Genomic DNA, 22666 nt, shown 5'->3' with positions numbered 1-22666 from the left:
TGTGGATGCAGGCATTGTCTCTTCTAGCGGTGAGATCGGTTTCTATCAGTACGTTGAGACGGCTTTTGTCTAGCGTGTGCTTCGTCTGTTTGTGTACAAGCGTGTATCTGGAGCACACGGTGAATCTCGAAGGACGTGGTGCCCCTCCGGATCCGGGTCTATTTGACATCCGAGCAAGACCTGAACTAGCGAGATCCTCTAATGAGCGCAATGAGGTTCCCGTTTTTTGTGACATTGTGTGTTCTGGCCCACTGCGCTCAGGGTGTCAACCGGCCTACCGTTGCTTTTGGAGAGCCTGAGCATGCCCATCCTCTGAATTTGAACCGCGTACATGAAGTGGGCAACGTCTTTGATTATCTCTGGCATATTTGGAAAGGAGTGGAAGATGTCATTACTGGGAGAATCCCTCACCCCTTCAAATGCACCGAGTGCTTCAAGGGTCTGGGCTGCTTCGATGCATGCAATGGAACTTTCCATTACATTCACCTATTACCGGAAACTCCCGAACAGATCAACACGACGTTCCGTCTGTACCCTTGGTGAGTGTGTATGAGAGCTCGGCATCATAATACGATTTGCATCATTCGGATCTTTTTTTGTTCCTATCAGTCTCGTAGATGGATGTGATGCCGTTGTATGACACCAGAAACTTGATTCCAAGGTACGATAACTCGACGGCGCTCTTGCTGAACTACACGAATGTTAGCGGCTTGAACAAAACGATTTTTGAAGACAAAAACCGCGGACTTCTCATCGTGAATCATGGCTTCGCAGCGGACTCGAATTCTGACTGGATGGTTACTCTCAAGAACACCGTCATCGAAAACGTACGGACGACGCAAGTTTTAACACCTCAACTACGTAGAGGCCTGGCGCTCGTATTGAATTCGCCCTTTCAAAATATCTGGGCTCTGAATCCGCGCATATAGCCTAGCGGGATCCCCCGCGAGTCATGCACTAAAGCAGGCGATTATCTCTTTCCCCTCAACAGCGACAGCACAACGTCATCCTCGTCGACTGGCTGAACGGCGCGGGACCCTACGACTTCTTCTATCCGATAGCCGTTGTCAACACAGATTTAGTGGGTCGCCAAATTGCCGTCTTGCTCCACCAGCTGATGTCAACGTATGCCTTGAAACCCGTGACCATTCACTACGTCGGTCACTCTCTAGGCGCTCAGTGCGGCCACTTCTTCGCCGAGTACTTTAAACAGATCTCGGGCGGTATGAAAGTCAATCGAATCACGGGTGAGGAGAAGCGACTCGTCTTCAGCTCTACATCAGAACTTGAGGGGAATTCGTGGCTTTCCCGGCATGTCAGCATTCGTTCGAATATCCTTGACCAGTATCTCATACTTTCATTCCCAGCTCTGGATGCAGCCTCTCCACTCTTCGAAGCCTATAATGTTGGTCTGAATACGAGTGACGCCATGTACGTGGATGCGCTCCATACATCAGCCGGAGATTCGATCCTCACTGGGAAGCTTGGCGTGGCACACCCTATTGGGCACGTAGACTTCTACATTAACGGCGGAACTTTTCAACCAGGATGCTGGGAAGTTGGTGAGTGCTCCCTCGAGGACGTATCAGCGTCTCGTCTTATACAGAAGGAACTGACCGAAGTCATTGTAGCTCCAGGTGACCCAATATTCACATTCTCGAACGCCTGACCGAAACCCTAATTACATGATTGCTCTTCTCCTCCGTCAGATCTCGTGTGTGCTCACAAGAGAGCTCACGATTACTACGTAGAAGCTGTCGAGAATCAGTTGGCGAACACACCTTGCGAATTCATCTCTCACTCCTGTGTCAACGGCATCGGCGGCTATAAAAACGGCACATGCATATCTGCCATCGGGAACTTCAGTCGCATATCGTACGACACTGTGTCTCAGACGGGCGACGGCATGCAGTACCTCGAAACGAATTCGTCCGCACCCTATTGTGCTGCGTGAAAGGTTATTGGCGGAGCGATTCGGCAGTACCGGGATCATTTTATCAGAGCTAAGGTGTTGTTCGTAGCGGTTCCATGTACAGATTCCAAAGAATTGTTCCGACTTGAAAGGAAAATGCACCCACAATACAGTTATCTTCGAACTAGTCGTTGTAACAATTTTTTAATTAGAAGTAAGTCATGCAAGCAGCCCCCTGCCTTCTGGGAATCACGCAGAACCATATGTTTATGTAGATAAACTTATCGAATTTCGGCCAACTTGAGCTTCTGATACATGGAAGACATTATCCGAAACTCCCCTTCACAACATCGCAATCATCGTCGGGGCAGCCCCCCGAATTTCGGTGAGTCAGGTAGCGGGAACTCTGGTTCTTCTATAGCGTGTCTCTTCCCGTACGGGTCGAGTTAATATAGCTCACCCAAAGATCAGTACAGGATGAGCAATTCAATGTAGAACATAAACTTTATTCCATGAATCATGATTTTTTTTATGATGCGATCATGTTCTGCACAAAACACTTCATTCAGTATTGTTGTAGAATCATCTTCTCTATCTCGTTCTACTCCGAAGTTTTCTCGTAATACGAAATTCACGGCGAAACTTCGTCTCCTCGCGGCTGAGTTATGGTAGACAGTTCACACCCAGGAATTAGAACGAAACATTGTTTCGCTCACTTGCTACCTGAGCTCGGTGATCCGATCAAATTATGTTCCGGTACCGAACTCGATCCCTCCGTCTTATCTCAGAAATCTAAGCTTTGACAGGAAGAATTCATCGATTTGGGGAATTCGATCGTGGTAGAAATTTGCAGGGATCAGAAATATCTATCACCCTATTTGAGACCTCATCGGGAGAGCACTCGTCCCAGAATCGATTACTCGAGAAAATACGAAAGCTCTGAGAGCATATTCTGCATGGTTCAACTTCCCCCACCCTTGCCGGAGATTTCTCATCCCGATACGAGGTCGACGCTGAATATCTCTGAAAACAGAGCAACCGGTGCTTGTAAAGCGCAAAGAATATGATCGCAAAGAATATACCATCGTCTTCCGCGAATATTAGGTCAAAGAAGTATGATCAATAATAATTTTGGGCGCCACCTCATTTGTCGTGCGAGACGCTCGTTAGCGACGCCCGATCTTCCCCAATGAAAAGAAAAGATCATGGATAAAAAATAACCGGATAAGAAATTAGGAGATCAAAACGGTTCGTAAAAGTTTGTATCCTCGGAGACACAGCCTGTTAGTGTTGAGTGTGGGTTTAGAGACGGTGGTCGCAAGAGCAACGATTTCACCCGAGTACGGTTTCCGAAATTCGTGTTCGACATGAAGCGTCGCAGCTCACGACAACCAAGATGCCTTCGATGGGTCCCATTATTTAGCAACCTCGTTCCCTATCCGCGCCTTTTGTACTCGCAGAGGTCCCCTCCAAAATACTTTCACTTTTCTGCTCTCCGCTCGATCGCGCAAAGCTTTGAGTCGGTCGCAGTGTTCTCGGAACAGGATATACATCGCGTCGATACCCGAGTTTAATTCTGTGTCGGACTTGATACGGTGCTACTTGGGCTGGTTTGGCACTGTTGTTTGTTCGTTTCTGAGACTCACAATCAGTAGATAGACTCAGCTGCGTCGGATTACTGATTTTTTTGACAACCCAAGACCCCCACATTGGTGGATCGGAATTTATTCGCGAACTCCTTCATGAGTATCGACTTCGGAAACGAAGATATTCCTGCTTTTCTCAACCGATCCATCGAGTAACTCTACGCGAGCCCGCCGCCACGTGAGCCTGCCCATGATTTATCTGAGAGCTTCATTCTTACGCGGGACATCGAGAGATATCTAGACGCCTTTTCATTTGCCGGCGATTCGACAGCCCTTACAAAATGTTCCCCTTGACGGCGCGGCGTGCTCTATCCGTCAGAAAGGCCTAATCCAACGATCCTTTGTGCTGGCGACATCATACAACTAGGAGAAGTGCATCCGAATTGCGGGTTCACCGCTAAAGATTGACAATACAAAGAATCCAATCAGATGGTGCGCTGTAAATACACGCACCAATGGCTATCACTAACACATTCTCGTGAAGCACATCTATCGGTATATCGACCGACCAACCGACTGATCAGTCCGCGAGTCAACTAAGCGATAGAGTCCTGTGAAATCACTGCAACCGCTGCAGCCCGATCACATAACAGTCTTCTGTCTGCTCAATCTATGTACAAAGGGCCCGATACTCGCGCAAACCCGATGCTTGCGCCAAGTTGTATCGTGACAGCCTTTCATGGCATCTTGACTCTGACTGACGTGAGAACGTCATTCACAACAACATTCTGATAAAATTGGTGCGAGAGGAAAAGCACTCATCGAAAATATTTTTTCCACTCGAATTGACTACTGGATCCTCACACATTAACGTCACGTCGTGGCTGAAAATGTCGAACACAAAGCTATACAGATAAACTCTTGTTTGTCGGAGTTGCTCTTGGATTGTGAGTTCGCTTTCCGTTTGTACCGTTCATATTTCCCAAGGCTTTATCTATATCAGTCGAACTCCCTCGGCTTTTTCGGGAGCTTCGGCCGAATTGGATCACATTTCGCAGAGTGTGACCATCAGCGAGTCGTCGTCTTGGTCCTTCAGGACGCTCATTTGGAACGTGTCCTCGTTGCAATAATGCTTGACAACATCGTCGTCCATTTCGACGGTGACCCTGCGGGGAATAACACGTATGAATTGAAATACATTTATCCATGATCGCAGGACCGGACAGAATCATAGATTACAGTATCAGATTATTATGCTTATCGGTGTAGAAATTCGAACTACTAGGAAGAATGCTCCTAGGGGCGCCGATCGGGCGAGAGCCGGAGGAGGAGGGGGGGGAAGGCGACCCTTGCACCATTCCGTCGCTTACTGAGGAACTTACCCTTTTTTGCATTGTTTGTACAAACTCTTGATCTTATTTGCCGGTACTTTGTACTTGTTTTCGAGCTGCTCATGGGAGAGAGAAAGGAATCACATGAGAAATCAGAGAAGTTGGCTTCTTCGGGATTTGCGGACTGGCTCGATTTATGGTTGAGGACCGATTCTCCGAGAGAAGCGTCGGACAAGATCTGAGTTCGTCATCCATCGACGGACTTACCGCCTTCACGAGCCCTGAGAGACTGGGAGGGACGACATGCAGAGCCTGGAATACTGGCTCTTTCTCCTGGCGGACGTACAGGAGAACTCTATCGGTCGGAAAGGCCTTCAGTTTTTTCTGCGGTGGTGGCGTAGAAACGACTTCGGGTGCTGCAGTGGTACTCAGGAGCTCGCGTTCCCTGTGAAGATGCTCTCTTTGTGAAACCACCTCCTTCATCATGCTGAGAACTCCGGGATCCTCCCGCGATCGCCTCAATAATACGCCGTCAAAAACATGGGCGGTCGGAACCAACCTGTTCTGAGTGTAGATCCCTGACCAGTCGTGAAGCGAATCACTCGTGGATCCAGGTCGTGAGCAAGCGTCCATCCTTGGGAATAGATCGAATCACTTTAGCGAGTCATTTCTTGATCTTGAGGAGCCCGTACCCGGCGTCTCGTCTCGGGAAGGAACCATCGTCCACAATAAGCTGAAGAAGCGGCTTGAGTTTCCCTTACCCTTGCGAGTTCGGATCGTCTATTGAGCCGCTTGTGTAGAAATTCAGGTCCACATTGTTACCCTGTTGGGATTGCTGGATCAATTTCTCAGTTTCTTCCGTGGGTGTAAATAGCACCGGGGGCTTCGATAACTCGGCCATTGAGTAGAATTCCGTACGGTCACATGTGGTGTGGTACATCTCCTCGATTTTCTTTCGACCATCTGGGAACAAGGGCATTGAGAGTTTTATCATAAGGACTCCGTCTGAAGTCTCATCGCATACGTAGGGACTTGCGAGAATTCTCCAGCTCGATCGGAAACTCACTTTGAGTAGCGGTGAGTTTTCGTTTCTGCGACCGGCGTTCTTCGTCACGAGTTTTACGCTCCGCGCCTTTATCGCAGAACACTTTTATCTGCGAGTACCCTCTATGAACGGGTTGAGATCCTTCGCAGTAGTCATCATAAGTGTCGACCTGGATATGCAACGGAAGGCCTTTCACACCCTTCTGATTGCTAAAATCCGTCGACAAGCACTGCACAGCCACGTTGATCTGTGAAAATTCGAGCGTTATCAGCACTCCCGAGGCACAAAGACAGAAAGGCGGTACGCAATACGCAGGCAATGAGAGGAATCCATCGGGGTCCGGATTCGGGAGGCCAGTGCTCAACGGCGCTTCGAGCATTGGCGCTTTCCGGTGCTATTCCGTTGGAAACCCGCAGAGAAATCAGAATGCTTTCTGAGACGGAAAATGTATCCGGAAGAGTTCGACCGACACATCCCCATAGACCGAAATGAACTCGTTCCATCAGCTCTGCGCGAGCAATTCTTCAGAATGGGGCGCGCAGTTATTCAGCATACGATCGTGAATGGATATCCACGACTCATTCGTATCCGAGATGCCAATATATTAAGAAAGGAGGATAATAAAATGAGGCGCTTCGGCGGAGTTACGAATCTTTCATTAGAATATGATACAGCTGGGCTATCAGTTTGCTCGGTGGATTCATGTCTCGCGTGCTGCAATCGACGTGTTGCAAACTGCCATATCAGTGTGTCCAAATAATCATCTTTTTTCGCCTAGTATCTCGATCAGCAATTAAAAGTCCATTCGACCGAAACAGGGTCCGCGAAATCAGTGCTTTCGTTCTGTGTACTTCTTGACCCAGCTCAGGGGCTACTCGGAGCGTCGCTCCGATTTTGTTCCGGATGTAGCCTAAGTGAGCATGAGTAAGTGAATACCGAGCCACAGACCGACGATCGTCCGAATACCGAACCGCTTAGACCGTGGTAGAGCGGCGACAGTCCATCAGCCCGAAAGCCGAATGAGTGGGGGCTTGCTTCTTACCGAAAATTCGGCTGAATCAGCCGGAGCTCGACCGACTCCAGAAAACTTGCAAAATAAATCATCTCTTCTACCTCTCCATTATTTGGCGAGGCACAATAGACGATAGAGCCCCTTTTGCTCGCTCGTGTCGACTCATGAAACCCCCGCTAGTTCAGCAAGAGGGGGAGGAAAAAATAACTTTCGGGCTAATGTGTGTGGGCCTGATTGATGATACGGGTAGAGCACCGGAGAGTATACAGTAAAATGAGTTTGTAATTGACTCCAAAGCGATCGAACCTTTGCGGGGCCTTCCAAGGGGTTCCAGTAGAAAGCTATTCCATTGTGTGTGATTTCTTCAATGGGCCCGACGATTCCCGACGAGTTCTTGACATCGGCATCGAGGATTCGTTGCTTTGCCGAGTGCTGACGTGAGTGCCAAAATTGCCATGCCTGTGGGAGTCGTCCGAAATTGGATTAGTATCGCTAGATGCCGAGATAGGAGCTCCCGATTCCCCTGCTCGCAGGGAAACCTTTCGCGGGTGATCCCGTCTTACATTAGTGATGGGAACTCTGAGATTACCTTGATTTCATCTTCAGCGCTCTTCTCTTCTCTGAAGACGAGCATAACAAGACTTTTGACCGGGGTATTCTTCAGCGGTCGATCCGGATCGGGAGCGTATTCCAGAGTGACTCCGTAGAACTGGCCCTTGTTAATGTACGTGATTCTGTCATCTTCCTTCCGGACTGACGTGGAGATCGGTGACTCAAGGTAATACTTGAAGCCTACGTCCGAATGGCTGAAAGGGGCAAAGAAATGTTCGGTGTTAGAGATTGTCTCTGGATTCGATCGATTTCGAAATTCCTCCCTACCACGAATATTCTAGCTAGGGACGGTCCCGAATCGATGGACAGTCTCTAAAGAAAGGGCTCGTTTCCAGGGATCGAAGAACGGATGGGCCCGCTCGTTTGTTCGCTCGTTCATAAATTGAGTACTAAATTGAGACTAGAAAAGTCGCTAGATGGGGATTCCGAAATCCTCTCATCTGGTTCGATGCCTTCTGCCTGCATTTGGGGAACCTCTCGGACCGCAGGTGCAGAACCATGCAACTCCCTCGAGCGCTACCGTCGAATGCCGTTCGCTCATCGACCCCGCACTGGAATCCAGTGAGTAGAATCACCTACGAGGAGATACTTCGGAAGAGTGGCGATTTGAAGCACCATGAGACGCTCATGGTGCCGTTTTTCATGCTGCCAAGATGAATACGCAGCCGCAATGGGCGCGACTGACGGCGGGAGTGGCATCGGCAGAAGATGGAAAAAATTGGAACTCCTCCTATTTGTTAAAATTTCATGCTCAGGCGTTTGTAAGAGTCGATCGCACTGCGCGCTGGATTCTTCAGCAAAGAGCTTGGATCGATCGGCCCGGAGAGCGACACGTATGCCCGTTGTCATTCTGGCTGCGATGGCGAATATCTGACAAGACAGCTGAAGTGTTTTTTTTTCGCTTCTACTACATGCTTTCTGTTGCCTCAAGGAAGAATCTCAGGGAGTTCGGTTAACGTCAGAGCATTATACAGAAATGACTTGTTAGTAGACGAGCCCGACGACCACACACAGAGAGCCCAACCACGCCGCGATACAGCAGGGTGAATGGTCAGAAGAGACACCGCTGCTTACGCTCTTAGTCGCGGCCAAAACGAGAATGTGAGGTAAATGAGCAGACCAGAAAGGACCACGAAAAAGACAAGAGCTCTCTGTTCGATTAGATGCAGATCCAAACGATAACGGAAATTCGCCGGATTGTCCTTCTCGGTCCTCGGAGCTGTAGATCGAGAGGGGAACAGCAGGATGTCGACAATTATCGGAATTTCCCCTCAGCCCGACGATCACTCAAGAATTGCCATGCTCGATTCACAATCCCCAAAGGGTTAAAGGTAAAGCGCGCCGGGTGAGGTTCGGTCTCCGGAAAGTGACTGAGAACTTCCATCGCAGTCCTTCGAATTTGACTTCAAAAAATTCGCGAATATACGGCAGGATGGATCAGTAGAGGCTCAGTAAATTAGAAAAAAATATATCTATTCGGGTTCGCCGGAGCAGTGCTCTGCGGTCGGCTGCCGTTGGAATCGTTTGAACTGGAGAAGCGAGCCGTCGCGCTGTCGACATGGAGGTGACGCACCCATAATTGGCTGCTTCATACGTCCACGTTATTTCTGAACGTGATCTTCGTTCGTCCCCTCGCTCTATCGCTCGCTCGATATCTCGGACGATCGCTTGCCCGTTTGCTTGATCGCCGCAGTCGACACACGCGCAAGCATGAGGCCGACAACACAGAATTCTTTGCATATGGCACGACATCCCACCGGAGCTCGGCGCGCGTCAGCAGGGTTCCCGGAATATGTTGGCTTCTCGACACACGTATTCGCTCGTTCGTTCTTTCCATCAAGGGCCCGCTGTCCGGCAACTTCGGAATCCTCACTGATGGAGTTCCTCGTCTTCAGCTTCCAGATAGGATCTGGAGGAGTGGGGACACACAGCGGGAGGAGCAGACTGAAGATCAGAATATAGGATCTGCCTCGAAATCCGCCCGAATCCCCGTCGCCTGCTTCCGGAGTCTTCGAAGCCCTCGACTCGGAGAAAGCAAATCAAATCGAGGAGGCACGCTTCACTTCTTCGCAAACATGAATTCAGTCTTTTTCGATGGTTTGACGCTTTGCTGAAGTCTCCTAAATTTGAAGGGAAGCATCTGAAATGCTCGCTTTCAAGCTGCTCGCTCCGGCTCAATCGCGGACAAAAAGTCGAGGCGTGGTTGCGTCGTTTTCTTCACGCTCGTTCTCCGCACAGGAGCCGGCGACTGCCGCTCGGGTATGCTAATACCTTGCTGAACGGTTCGACACGGAGAAGAAAAACACATTTCGACCGAAGTCAAATGGACTTCCTACGAAAACAACTCTGATGCAAATGTAACTTTTTGATATTATAATCATCGCGGAGTCTCGAGAGCTTCTCCGGGAGCCGGAGGAGCGGAGCCGCGCTCGAGACTTGCCATGGCAGCCCGTTCGAGGAGCATCGTCATTCTTCTAAATGCGAACCTGAGATTGGCTTCGAACGCGTTTGAACGCATCTTTTGAAAACTCACATTTTTGGTATGAGGATCTTGTCTGATTCGTTCGACCTCCCGTACTCGTGCCATGATCGGCATCTCTGGCCTGTTCGCGAGTTGCTGACAAGCTCTCCCTGGCCTGTCACGGAGCTGGCGGGTGATGTGACGAGTGTTGTCGTCGAATTTGGGATATCCGAGTAGTCGAAGATCTGCAAAAGTAAGAAACACGAATACAGTCAGGAATCATGGCAGCTCTCCTGTGGAAATCGCCGGAAGGATCAGAGTACATCGTTTCGAGAGAATGTAGAGAAGAATGGTCAATCGAATCCGAGAGGGAGAGAAGGCGTCAAACCCTGGCCCAGAATGCGGAAAGGTGTTCTCTCCACGGCTCTGAAGACGGTTCCGAAGTCTGGAATCATTCGAGGCGACGTCGATTGCGAATAATGAAGGCGGAGACGAACACTGCTCCATCGCCCGAGAAGTATAACAACAAACTATTCGTCCTGATTGCAAACGACAAAGGAAACCTTCGCCTCAGGCACTCCCGGCACGCCACAACATTCCGTTTTCCCCGCTGTCACTCAGCCACCCCGGGAGTGAGTCGGTTGTGTGTATCCGCTGTGGGCGAGCGGCTGAACCGGTGGGCTTCCCATCGTCAGCGAAGAGCAGGCGACGATCGCATACCAAAGAAAATCCCTGTCGCCCGGAACGCAGTCTGATTGCCGCTGGAGCTGCCTCGCATCAAACAGTATCAACGAACCGGTCGTGTATCGTAAGGACGTCCGAACGACTCGACTGTCGGTCATCTGCTGCCGAAGAATCGAAATCGGCGCTCGACTGGCTGTAACTCCACCCCAACACGAGATGTTTCTGGTCTATCGGTCGAGTATGCGCGTTCCAGAGCAGCCGATCGAACGCTTCTTGAATTGCAAGCTGTTGCGATTTTTTCAATCCAGGTCGAAAAACCCATATGTAATAGCGTCAGAAGATTACTTTCCCCCGCAGCTTAGTTGGACGGACTGGCCTCCGGGCGGACGGTAGACTCGTTACCGCGTTCCGGATTCCGTTCGCACACTGTGAATACCTAACAGCGTCAACGGACTCCGATAGGGCTCGCCGTAGCGCAGTCTCTCATTGTTCCTCTCACGTTTTCCTGCGCAGCCACACCTGTACAACGGCAGTAGACAAGCGGTCGGGCGCCGTACGGCACCAGCATCGCTCGGAATCGGGGCGGCTCTCGGCTTCTAGTTATTAATCGGCGCTTGTTCATGTTTTCATTGTTTTCGAGTGAGGAAAACAGAAAAAGAGAAAATGGCCTATCGAACACAGCTTTTTGCCGTCACCGCCATGAACGGAATTCAATCAGACTCCCAACACGCCTGCGAGAACGAGAACGTGCGGTGCCAGCGATCTCCCAGACAAAGGCAACGAACCGCTTCTCGCTGACCACCCGAAGTGAAAATCTGATTCACTTCATAAAGCCCATCAAAAGGGAGAGGACGCACCGGCTCCACTCCATCAGGCGAGCGATCGGTGTGGTTTGCGAATGAATGACTTGAGGAGAACTCGCGTACGATTAGGAACTTGCAGCCATCATCGCACCGAGACGTTGATCCCGTTCCAGGCCGATGGCTCGGCTCCGTTTTTTATTCCTCCGTCTTCGAAATGAATACCGTAACATATTTGGAGAGTTTACCCCTTCTCGTTCTTCTGATACTCCCCGCAGCTTTCATTGCTCTTGAAATGAGGATCGAAGATTAAATCCAAGAGGCACTGAAGTGGCGTTCAGCAGGTGACGAGCAACTCCATTCCTTCGGTCGAACGACTGATAGGGGAAGGAACCTCATTGAGATTTTGATTTCTATTCCGACCCCGTCGAAAGAGGGTTTAGCGTCATCGGCGTTTCGAATCGAAACGTCGGACCGGCCAGTCGCCGAAACTCATCAAGCAACATGACAATGACGACAATGCCCGCTGAACGATGACAGCGAGGAAAACCCGCCGCCGCCGCCGCCACAAGAATACGTGCAACAATAGGCGCATCGGTGGACGCTGCTCCTGCTGCCGCTTCGGCAGTAAGGACGACAGCAAGCGATGCGTCAAGACATCAGAGCAACAAGTGATATGAGAGCAGCAGCAAAAATGAAAATAATCCAGCCGCGAGTTCGACGAAGAGAGCAATGCAGCGGGAGATGAGAGTTCTCCGAACGAGAAAAAACTATGTCATGACGTCGCGTCATGACAGCAGCATACGGCGTCCGTTTGTGACGACGGTTCAATCTTCGTTTTCCCGCTCAGAGTCAAAAGACCGATCTCGCCCATCCTCCCTTCGCTTGGCCATTCGTCTGATCGCACACCGAGGTTGGGATCTCGATTCATCCAGCCTCTCTCTCCCCTTCCCCCTGCCCTCCGCCCCTCCTGCCCCATGGCGTCGATTGTCGATGCCGTCGATTACCGGTCTGGCGCGGCCCCCCAATTCATCGGGAAAGTCCACGGTAGACGGAGTCGCCAACGACGACGACGACGACGAGTGTATGTAGGAGCCACGTGGAAAGCGAAGAGGATGATTCAACGAGCGAGAAATCGAAGATGAAGAAACGTCCGAGCGTAATTATGAGCACTTTCATGGTGCTGGTCGCCACTTTATTTATTATCGAACAATAACAGTCAACCAGCCTGCCGGTGAGCGAGCGAACGAGCAAGCGGGCAGCATTCAGACAGTTCGCTTTTCCACGGGCGATTCATTGTTCATGGATGTCGGAGAAGCGTAGGGGAAAGAAAAATTGCATACACCCAGAGAGAAATCGACCAGAAGGAGATGGGACGGGATGAAAGAGCGAATTTGCATTCATTAATAATAATCGTCGATCGTACGGATGGATGAACTAACTGACTTGCCACGCACTCCGCTGTTGACCGAACAGACAACATTAACAGGAGCCAGGGGAGGAGCACTGCTCGCACCTGATGAACTGCAGGAAACTTAGACGAATAATCGGACTAGAAAACTCGATAGGACACAGGCACCATCGATTCGGGGATGATGAATTGGGAATGGACCAGAGAAGATAGAACGGAAGGGACTCCGCGGTGCTAGGAGACAAACAATCCAGAAGGCGACCGACCGCAGACCGTGACACCTTTTCCAGAGCGTTTGGACTAGCCCTCGGCCGTTGTGGCGGTCGTTCGAGCCGTCATTAAATCATCTGAATCTCTCGCTCATCTACATATTTGTATATGGTTGTTTTTTTTCTTACGCAATCACAAAGGTATCATTTGCTCGAGTATCTATCGCGCGATCATTGGCTCTTTTGTCGCAAGTCCTCCGACAGGCCGAACAGAAGAGAAAACCTCCCGCGAAGTAATATTTAGCGAGATTAATCGTCCCAAAACACAGAAAACTTCAAGGCGGACATGCGGTCTCTCATTTTGTTTTCTCGGAGATCAAAATTCTGGAACTCGATGTTTTCGGATCGAATTGGTTTGTTTCTCTGTATACTGTCCTAGTGAACGCTCATTCCTATGCCCGCTAGATCGTCGTTAGATTGTCTGATTTCTTAATTGCTTCTCATTGACGTTCGTTCTCCGATTCTCCCGTCACCATTGACCGTCCGATGAAGTGCTTCAGTCCATTCCGAAGCTCCGAATACAGTCGAATCAGTAGCTCCGCCGCGCTTGCGAAGACGGGAACGGAGATCGGGACAAAGATGCGAAAAAACATCGGCAACACTTCTCCACGAGATATGTGCGTGCGCTCTATGTCTTCCCAACGAAATTGAAGCAGCGAAATCGGCATCGAATGAAGATCGTCTTCGGACAAGGCAAGCGACACCGTGTCGAGCCCATCTGGTGGCCAACGACAGCCGACCTGAATTAGAAGCTCTCACCTAAGTGTGACGGAGAAATTCGATGCCGTACGATCGGAGTAGACCGAAGTCATGAACAGCTCCGGTCTTCATGTGGTCCTCAACTCTACGAACTCGCAATTATCATCGGACTAGATAGATTGCGTATCCAATCCGAAAACCTCTGGAGGGAGGAATGATCTCCTTCATCATTTCTCAGTTGGGCAAACTACTCCCCGAATGTGAGCAGAATCCTCGCTTGTAGAGTTTCGTCGATAGCTCGCAGATAAGGAATCTCACCGTCTCCGACTTCTTTCCTCGAGTGCCTTTGTGAAGGTAGATAACTCGCGGTCGTAGAAGCAGAGGAACGAGGATTAATGGCAGGAGCTGCAGAAGCAGAAGTAGCAGCGGCAGCGGTCGCAGCGACTGTTGCTTCGGAACACAATCAGTATAATAACGTCGCCGTTTCCTTTCTACCAGAGAACGCCAAGTGCCCAAGTGGAGAGGAGAAAAGTCAAAGCAATCTTAATCGAAAGCGAAGCAAAAGAATTCAGTCCCTGCTTCGATTTCAGTGCGTCAGTGCGTCGCAGCGGGCGACTCCGCTCGGGCGAGTGCCATAAATTTCGCGTAATTATCTCGTGATTTCAATTTACGAATCGAATTCTCCGTTAACGTGCGAATCGGATCGAAGGTCCGTGGTTTCGAACTGCGAGTTCCTCAACAATTTGCCAAGACAATCAGATAATGATCGCGTGCTTCTGAAGCTTTCTGGCAGATACGCTGAATTGAAGAAGAAGACAGGAGTACGAACGCTCCGATAATTAGGCTTTCGCGCACGCTGTAGGCACTGCGAATTAATCGGTCTCGAGGTAACTTCTCCGATCAGTCATAGAGCGTCGATGGTATTTGTAGCTCGCCTTCCAGTGGCTTGGTAAGGCAGCAATCTAGAGGTAGCAGAACTACAAACAACTTTGCTGTTCGTGATCGGAGTAGCCAACGTTAAGCGCGGCTGCCGGAAAGTTGACGAGCGGTCACGATTCCACGGCAAAATAATCAATGTGCCGATTCATCAATGGATAAGCCACGTATGGAGTCGATGATCTAATGGGTGGTCGCATGGGAAACCTGCAGTTTTGATTCTGTGGAACCGCGGCAGGTTTCGACTGCGGGCCGAGGATTCTGAATGAAAACTCGTATTCATGCGGCTCCAGCCATACCCCCATCTCCGGTCGCCAACTCCCGGAGACTGCCAGCGTGAGGGAATAGGGGGTCAACACGGGGAATATTGATCAGTGCAATCATCGGACTTCAACACGTCTACCGCTGTGAATTCGGATGGAATTCTGTTTTTCTTTCGTTCGCCGAAATTTGTCATTCCGACCGAGACTCGGGGATTACCTTCAAAATCGCTGCAGCGTCAACAGTCCGATTTCGTTTTAATTTCTCGGACCAAATATTTTTCTTACTTTGATTTAAAGTCAGGGTGTGTGCAGGCGCGCTTCGTATTTCTCCCGTCTAATCCAATTCGGGAGTTGCTTTTTCCGATGGAGTACCCGTAGCTCCGATTTCCGTTTCTATTGCTCGTTGACCGGGTTAGAATTTCAATTTTCAAAAGGCACTCCTTGCTTTATTTCCTTCCCCCGTGCGTTCGCCTAGCTATCCAGTTGTCGTCGTCGTTATGCCAAGCAGTTAGGCCGCGGTCTTCCTGAACGATTGTCAGACGTCAACGTCAAGCATGTTCTCCTTGTGGAGTCAACGGCGATGGCGCGGCTGACTGACTTCTGGCTCGGACAAGAGATGCGGAATAATCGAGACGTAGTTAACGAGTTCGAGGTCTGCTCTTTCGTCGGTTGACCTGCTCTCGATTAGGATCATCGTCACCATTGAAAATGAAGAATGGATCCGGATCGGCGTCGAAAAAGACTCGATGAAGAAACTTGTGGCAGAGTCCCGAATGGAGCTTCCATGAACGCATCCACTGCGATTCGCAACGTTCGATCGCCTATGGCGCTCTGTTCTCTAGCCGCGGTCGTTTCGGCAAGCGGAGGTGCCGACGAGACCGATCCGCTCTAACTCTCTCTTTTCCTAATGCGGCTTAATGGCTGGAGAGACATAAAATTTTACGAGATTATCCTTCTGCAGAAGCGTCTATCTGAGATGTCGTCGATCGGCCGCTGAACGCCGATGACGCTCCTTGCGAGGAAAACCAAAAAATAAACAAACGCCGCAATTCTCAGCCTTCCCGCCCGAGTCATCGGCACGACGGTATTCGATCCTTTCAACTCGTCTCGAGAGGGCTCGTCCGAGTTGTAAAATGGCGCGCGAGGAGATGGATTACTGCGAGAATCCTATGGCGCCGATACGGGGGTCATCTTCACCAGTCGAAAGGAAATAATAAGTTTCTCAGAAAACCGAGATGCGACATCAATGGAAGTCTTCGGAGTCGGATACCGTGAGAATTTCCGCCATCGTGATAGATCACAAATAACTCCAAATGCTCAGGATCGGATTCCAGCGCTTTTGCGTGTTTGCTGAATCAGGCGAACAATCGAGGATCATGACTTAGAGCGTCACGCTCTTACCCATGCGAGATTTGAGGATAATAGTCCTCGCAACACACGTCGAGGCGATAGGTTCGGCGACGCTCGCGGAGCTGGATCTCTCTTCGACTTCGGATGATTACGTTGGTAGCACCGAGAGGAGAGAGGAATCAATCATGACGCAAATTTCCAAGAAGGCCACGAGACCCCCCCGCTCGTGTACTCGGTATGTCGCTTCCTCTCGCCGCTCGTCTGCGTCGCTCGTCGGCGTCAATGCGGTCGGGAAGCGTTCTCTCGGAACCCTCATATTGGCTCCGAAGTAAGAGCGATGTCTCCATTTTTCCCTTCCTTTCGACCATCTCCGATATCTCCCGTCTCGAAATTCCCCGGACACGTTTCGACTTCCAGCTGTCTTTCGATTTATTTTAGAGTCCGACGCCGGAGCCACCGCAGAGAGTAAATCGAATAAAGGCGGAGAAAAAACTTCGGCGCCGGGGAAGGAGAAAGAGATGAACGCAGCACGCGACGCGAAAAGGAGATTCCTGCGGTAACATGGCAGTATAATCGAAAAGGGGATATCTTCCGTCCTTTCCCGCGTACGCTGCTCTCACTGGTGGATTTGTCAAGATCTGATGAGGCGAGCGAATGGAAAAGGATGAAGGCGCCTGCAGAGGCTGGCAAGCCGCCGCTCGGGTGAGCGTTGTTGGCAGCCGTAATGGATACCGTAATGACGAGCGTGCTGCTCACGGAGAATGGACTTCAGATCATACCCACTCCCTCGAGTAAGCAGAATGGCGTGCACTGAGTTCTTATCTATCGCGGCGTTAATAAGCATCGTCGCCATCGCTATCATCATCATCGGCGTGAAGTTCAGCGCGACAGACACTCACATCTGAATGTCTCTCTCCGCTCGACCAGCTAGGCGAGATCGCACTTTCGGCAACGTGGGTGAAGCGCGAAGTTTCACTGCGATTCTTCGTTCGTTTTAGTGCGATCTTAGGGATGACAAACGGACGACTTGCAAATGGAATTTCGGCGATTGGCACGGAGCCAGAAGATTTTGGAAACGAAGTTGACCGGAACTCGCTCTTCGGCGAGATTCAACATCATCGATGACACGCAGACTGAGCTCTGCGGTCTTCGCATCGCGAACATCGTCGGGAGACGACCCTGAGTCGCTGGGATGAACCCGCAGCCGAAAATTCGGTCGACCCACCATTCGACCGATGAAGCAAGCAGAAACGATCGAGCCAAAGGTACAGATTCGGCCTATTAAGAAAGCGAATAGGCACTAATAAAAAGTCGATAATTGCATTTTTACTATATCAGAACGAATTTTCTCCCCGGTTCTTCCTCGCTATCGGCTCGAAGTAATTCGGCGAAAATGGTAAAAGTGCTCACGGAGATCGCGTGACCTTGACCAAAGAGCGTTCGGTCGACCTTGACTCCGCCGCCGTCGCTGCAACCGCCGTCGTCATTTTATGCGATATGAAGCCAGCGACGCTTAAACCAGCGCTGTTACCAATTGGAGGAGGCGTTTCGAATGAAACTCCCGTGTTTCAGTTCGGTCTCCTCAATGCCCAGGAGTCGCTAATGTCCAGCCAATCCGAATAGTTTCCTGGTTAGGTCACTGGCAAGAGATTCCCCAAGCCGAACAGTTCACAGCTGAGACGCTGAAGGGCCGTAATTTCGGTTCGCGACATCTCTCTACCGAGGGACGATCACTCCGGAATTCCGAGGGCTCTCTGCGACGAGAGTTTTGTTCTAAGTAAATTACGTACCTGGGGAAGTCCTGTGGGTTCTCTGGGTGTCATCGTCTCCCCGATGCCGGAATCCGGCGACGGTAGATCCACCGTGAGGCCATTGAGCCCCTTGTACGGTTGTGTTTGCGTTTGCGAGCTCGGTCGGATGTACCTTTCAACGAACAGAGGATCCGCCGTCGGTAAGGTCGTGGTGCTCACGGGATTCGATAGGACATCGGACGGAAATACGGTTAGAGTCTGTTGTTGCTGAGGCGTGTTCGAGTTCCGCACGGCGAAGTCACCGTTGTTCTGATAGTAGTCCCTGAAAGAAGCGCCCTGTCAATTCTCGTCGTTGAGCACACTGTAGTCTCGGAGTACCACACGAAGTCCGAAGGTTAAGGAGTCAGTACGGCGGAGTCGAAAACGCCCAGTAGTTGAGTAGTCGCTCGAATTCATCAGATCGCGTCGAGAACCAACGTCATCATCACTCATGCAAATCCACATCACAGCAAGAAGGTTAGCCGCAGATCTCCGAACCTCCACCGGCGACAGCTCGTTCCGCAAATCACCTGTAGAAATCTCCGGTTGTCGTGACGGTGCTCTGTACGGTTGAAGCTGTACCCGTGACGGTAACACCGTTCGTGTAGACCGGTCGAGGGCTTGACCCTTCATTAGACTGCACACTCGAGACAAAGACCTGACCCGATCCCGCCGAAAGAGCCGAAAAGAGATCGCTATAGGGCTGAGCCTGTTGCACAGTCGCGTACACGGGGCTGTAGGGGGACTTGGGCTCGACCTGGGTCGAGACTGTGGATTGAGACGCGTTCGGGTTCCCGGGACTTTGGGTAGGTTCTTGCTTGACCTGAACCAACACCGATATCGGAACCCCATCCAGAGCGACCTCTTTCGTCTCAATCGAAATCGTGCTGTCGGCCGAGAGGTTGTTTTGCGTCGTTTGGGTTTGTCCTGTTACGGGTGAGCCGGGATCGTTTTTGATGTCGTTCAGAAAAACGTCCGTTTCGTGTGGAGAGTCCGCGGCTTTCGGGGACGCTGATCCCTGGCTGCTGCAAGTCTCGATTTTTAGGTTGGGCGACTCGAGTCCAACAAGCTCGTAGCGTGCCGAACATAGACCGTATTCATTTCAAGGACGATTTTCGTGGAACTTCTCGCGTCCAGAGTTATTTTTTCCGAATATCCTCGGATCTTCGTGACAGACCATCCGCTAATGGGAATAATCACCCGGATTCTCGTGAACGAAATCATTTGGAAAATAAGTCTACTTCGAACTCACCTCCAAAGTTCTGGTAGGGCCGCGGACGCAACGTTGGGCTGCCCGATCTGGTGGGATTTGAAGGCGTAACTTTCGTACATCAGAGCCGTCGCCTGCTCCTCATGGATATTGATCATCGCTGTGGCAGCAGCACTGAGCGGATTCTCTGCGCCACCGCTGTTGTAGTACTGTCTCCAAGAGTCTTCGACTTTGATCTGACTGCCAACTGGAACGACGATTGAAGAAAACACCAAGCAAGACATACGTTAAAAGCTGCTCCACAGATTAACAGACTGATCTAGCGTCGTCGATCTTGTCGGGCCGTCTTCGATTGAGCGGGAGTCCATCGGGAAAAGATACGATTCGGTCTTCGCCACTGCTGCTCCTGCCGCAGCATTGACAGCAGCAGCAAAAGAAGATGAAAGAGCATCCACAGAAAAGGACCGAGCCAACACGAAACCAGCACAGATTGCCGCCTCGGGCCTTAGGATTCCCTCTAGTCGGAATGGTCAGTCATCAGTTCTCGCAATCATCAAGTGTACAGATTTCGATACGTCTCCATTACGATGGAAACGATCTTAGGGTTCGAGTGTTCGGTTCCTTATTCCCGCCGTAATCGTTCGGATTCCGGCTGTACCTATCTCTTGGAACGACTTCAGCAACTCAAGCGTACTGAGTTAGCGTCAAGCGAGCCGTGCCGTCAGACGAAAAGCAATCGCGGATGGAAAAGATGATCTTCCCCAACCGCTCTCTGGCTCGATTTTTTTTCGCCTTTCAGATTATATCGCGTCGTCGCCATCGTCGATTCGGCGATTCGCACTTTTGCCGATGAGCCTCATCTACTGACTCCGACGGCGTCGGTCGGTCTGTCTCTGTTTGGTGTGTGTGCGCGCTCGGTCGCCGTCCCGAAGACGTCAACGAGTGGACCTTCCCGACGTCAGGGCCGCTTCTACATATAACCGTAGATCCCAGTTGGTGAAGTTGCTGAACGGCAGCCCCATGGACGAGGACCATGCGTAAAGGACAATCAGAGGAATAATCTCTGGTTGAATGCCGCGAGACTTCCCGATGGGGCTTTTGGAGACTTGGTTTCTGTTGAGAGAGTTCAACTCTATCCTCCGGAACCCTATCACAAACCTCGATCCCTCCCGCGTACTCTCTCTCTCTCCCTGGGATTCCTTGGCAAGAGCAACCTCCAGGGCTAGGGCATACAGCCTGAGACGTCGGCCGTGAAATTCTGCTGCGAAAAGTAGATGGCATCGCCGAGGCAGAACACCGAACGCCTTCGTCTCTTACAAACAATGGTACCTGCTATCGCCACGCAGGAGGGACCGATCACGGTCCCGAATCTGCGGAGTCGACGCGGTATTCCAAACTAATTAAACCGATAGCTGCGCCTGTGGCTACGTCCACGAGTCGGCTGGCTGTCGCTCGCGTTGTGCCACATCAGAGGCTATAGCCCGCTCGTATAGGCAGCTATTTTCGAGACGGACTCTTTTCGGCCAATGACTGGTCGTTTTCTTCCTTCCTCTGATGATTCTTATTACAGAAGAGACAGGTAAGCGGGCAGGCGCGCGAGCGGGCGGGCGCAGACGCTCGTTCACAAATCACAATAAAATATGTATCAAAACGCCACACCGCGTCCGGGCCTCCGGGCCATATGATGGTACTTCGGTCGAACCGACTAGTCCTCGGCATCCATTCGCAATGGAGAATGAATCTTCCGAAAAAACGTGAGCAGAGGACCAAGCAGAGGCGAGCGGCGACAGGAATATTCATACGCTGCGAAAAGAAGCCTCGGAGCGACGCGGTACGTGCTCCACGCAGATACCTCTATGCCGGAGTTATAAACGATCGAATGATAGATTACGAGGCCCTATCAAAAGGGAAGAGAAAAACGCCAGAAAGCGAATTTAGAAATTCTGGAGCGTCGTCAACGTCGAATAATAATAATCGAATCGAGCAGCATTCGATTCGTTCTCGGATCTGCCCTTACGCTCTGTCAATGATTTCGTCTCCTCCCTTTCTTTCCGACCACTCGTACTTCACGTTTTTCCAACCGCGATAAGGCTCGATTCGGCTGCTCGGCAAAGGGTGCGGAAGTTCTCTAATCGCTGACGAAATTCTCGAGACTGCAGCCGGCGAGAGAATCTCCGACATTTCCGAGGAAACAAATCGCGCATCGGTCGAGAGACATTCCGACTCGACCTTCTGAAAGTCCGCCTGGAACGTTGTTCCTCGCTGTACGGATAAGCGCGCGGTGCGGTGCAGGGGACGAGAAAAAAGATGTCAACGCGCCGCTGAACAAGTTGTAAATAGTGCTTTTCTTTTTAACAGTCGACAATATTGAGCCGCGTTTCCCTCATCGCTATCGCATTCGAGCCTCGTGAAACAAATGGTCTCCGGAAAGGGAGCTCGCCGATCCCAGATCCGACCATAAATCTCTGAGCAATCATCCTGAGCTTCTTCGGGATGGAATTACCAGAGAAGAAAATCGAATTTTCCACGTGAAATTTACAACAGCTTTTCCGCGAAATTAAACGCCGGGTTCAGCTCGACGCGGCCATACTATCGAAGCTGCATCAGAGCCGCTGTCAATTATTTCGGCTCGTTGGTCTCGAAACGCTCGATCCTGATTTGAGATTGCCGTTCATCCTCCCTGCTCGAATCTACCCTGCGGTCGCGTCGCTTTAACGACAGCCCTACTCGATGATTGAGGAGTTCCAAAAGCAAACTCACCGGTCGCGACTGAAGCCAGCGTGGTAGGAGCAGTGTTACCTGCGGCTCCTTCGGGCATCACGAGCGCCATCCGCGGTGCATCGCCTTCCGATGTTTGCAATAACGTCACCTGAGCCCCGCCGACCACCGAAGAATCCTCACTGAGGATGACCAGAATTTCACCGTGACTATTTCCTCTTGCTGCCTCCGCTGACTGCTCGTTCGGCGGCAGACTCTGGAAATGTAGATCGACGTTCGCCGGGTCGATCGAGGGGCTGTGCTCGGCGGCAACCCGAGAGTCAGCTGTGATTCCACTCGAACTCGAGGAGTCCGGATCCTCGACGGCAGCAGTTGAGGGCGAGCGGCTGAAATCAATGGGAAAAGAATCCGACGTTAGAAAAGAGCATATCGCACTTTTTTTCAGTGGGAAAGATCCTCAGGTTCATCTAGTGCGACACGGAAGCCAAACACGAGATCAGCACCGCGGTCGTGCATGGTTAGCCGGCAGGAAGCGTCGCGCGCCGGTCTCCTCGGTGGAAACCAGGTTTCCGGTTGG

At 50.9% G+C, this 22666-nt stretch overlaps 2 protein-coding genes across 2 annotated transcripts; one reads left to right on the top strand and one right to left on the bottom strand.

Moving 5' to 3' along the window:
* The first annotated feature begins 210 nt into the window (after positions 1-210).
* LOC100904728 (phospholipase A1) lies at positions 211-2276 on the top strand. The gene is made up of 5 exons (XM_003748060.2): positions 211-539; positions 662-827; positions 992-1247; positions 1368-1562; positions 1710-2276. Exons 1-5 carry the CDS (start codon positions 211-213, stop codon positions 1952-1954), a joined length of 1191 nt encoding a protein of 396 aa, XP_003748108.1. The 3' UTR covers positions 1955-2276.
* A 2267-nt stretch (positions 2277-4543) lies between these two features.
* Positions 4544-22201, bottom strand: grh (grainy head). The gene is made up of 13 exons (XM_029112759.1): positions 22132-22201; positions 19414-19618; positions 18692-19186; positions 18162-18444; positions 10032-10204; positions 7476-7692; positions 7193-7345; positions 5896-6121; positions 5591-5792; positions 5389-5463; positions 5097-5274; positions 4881-4945; positions 4544-4664 (listed from the first exon to the last, which is right to left on the bottom strand). Exons 1-13 carry the CDS (start codon positions 22199-22201, stop codon positions 4544-4546), a joined length of 2463 nt encoding a protein of 820 aa, XP_028968592.1.
* Between the last annotated feature and the right edge of the window lie 465 nt (positions 22202-22666).

The sequence above is a fragment of the Galendromus occidentalis genome, unplaced genomic scaffold, assembly GCF_000255335.2.
Source record: "Galendromus occidentalis unplaced genomic scaffold, Mocc_1.1 scf7180000077527, whole genome shotgun sequence".
Taxonomy (NCBI): Eukaryota; Metazoa; Arthropoda; class Arachnida; order Mesostigmata; family Phytoseiidae; genus Galendromus; species Galendromus occidentalis.
The sequence above is the reverse complement of the archived record's forward strand: the minus strand, read 5'-3'. Positions and strand labels throughout refer to the sequence as shown.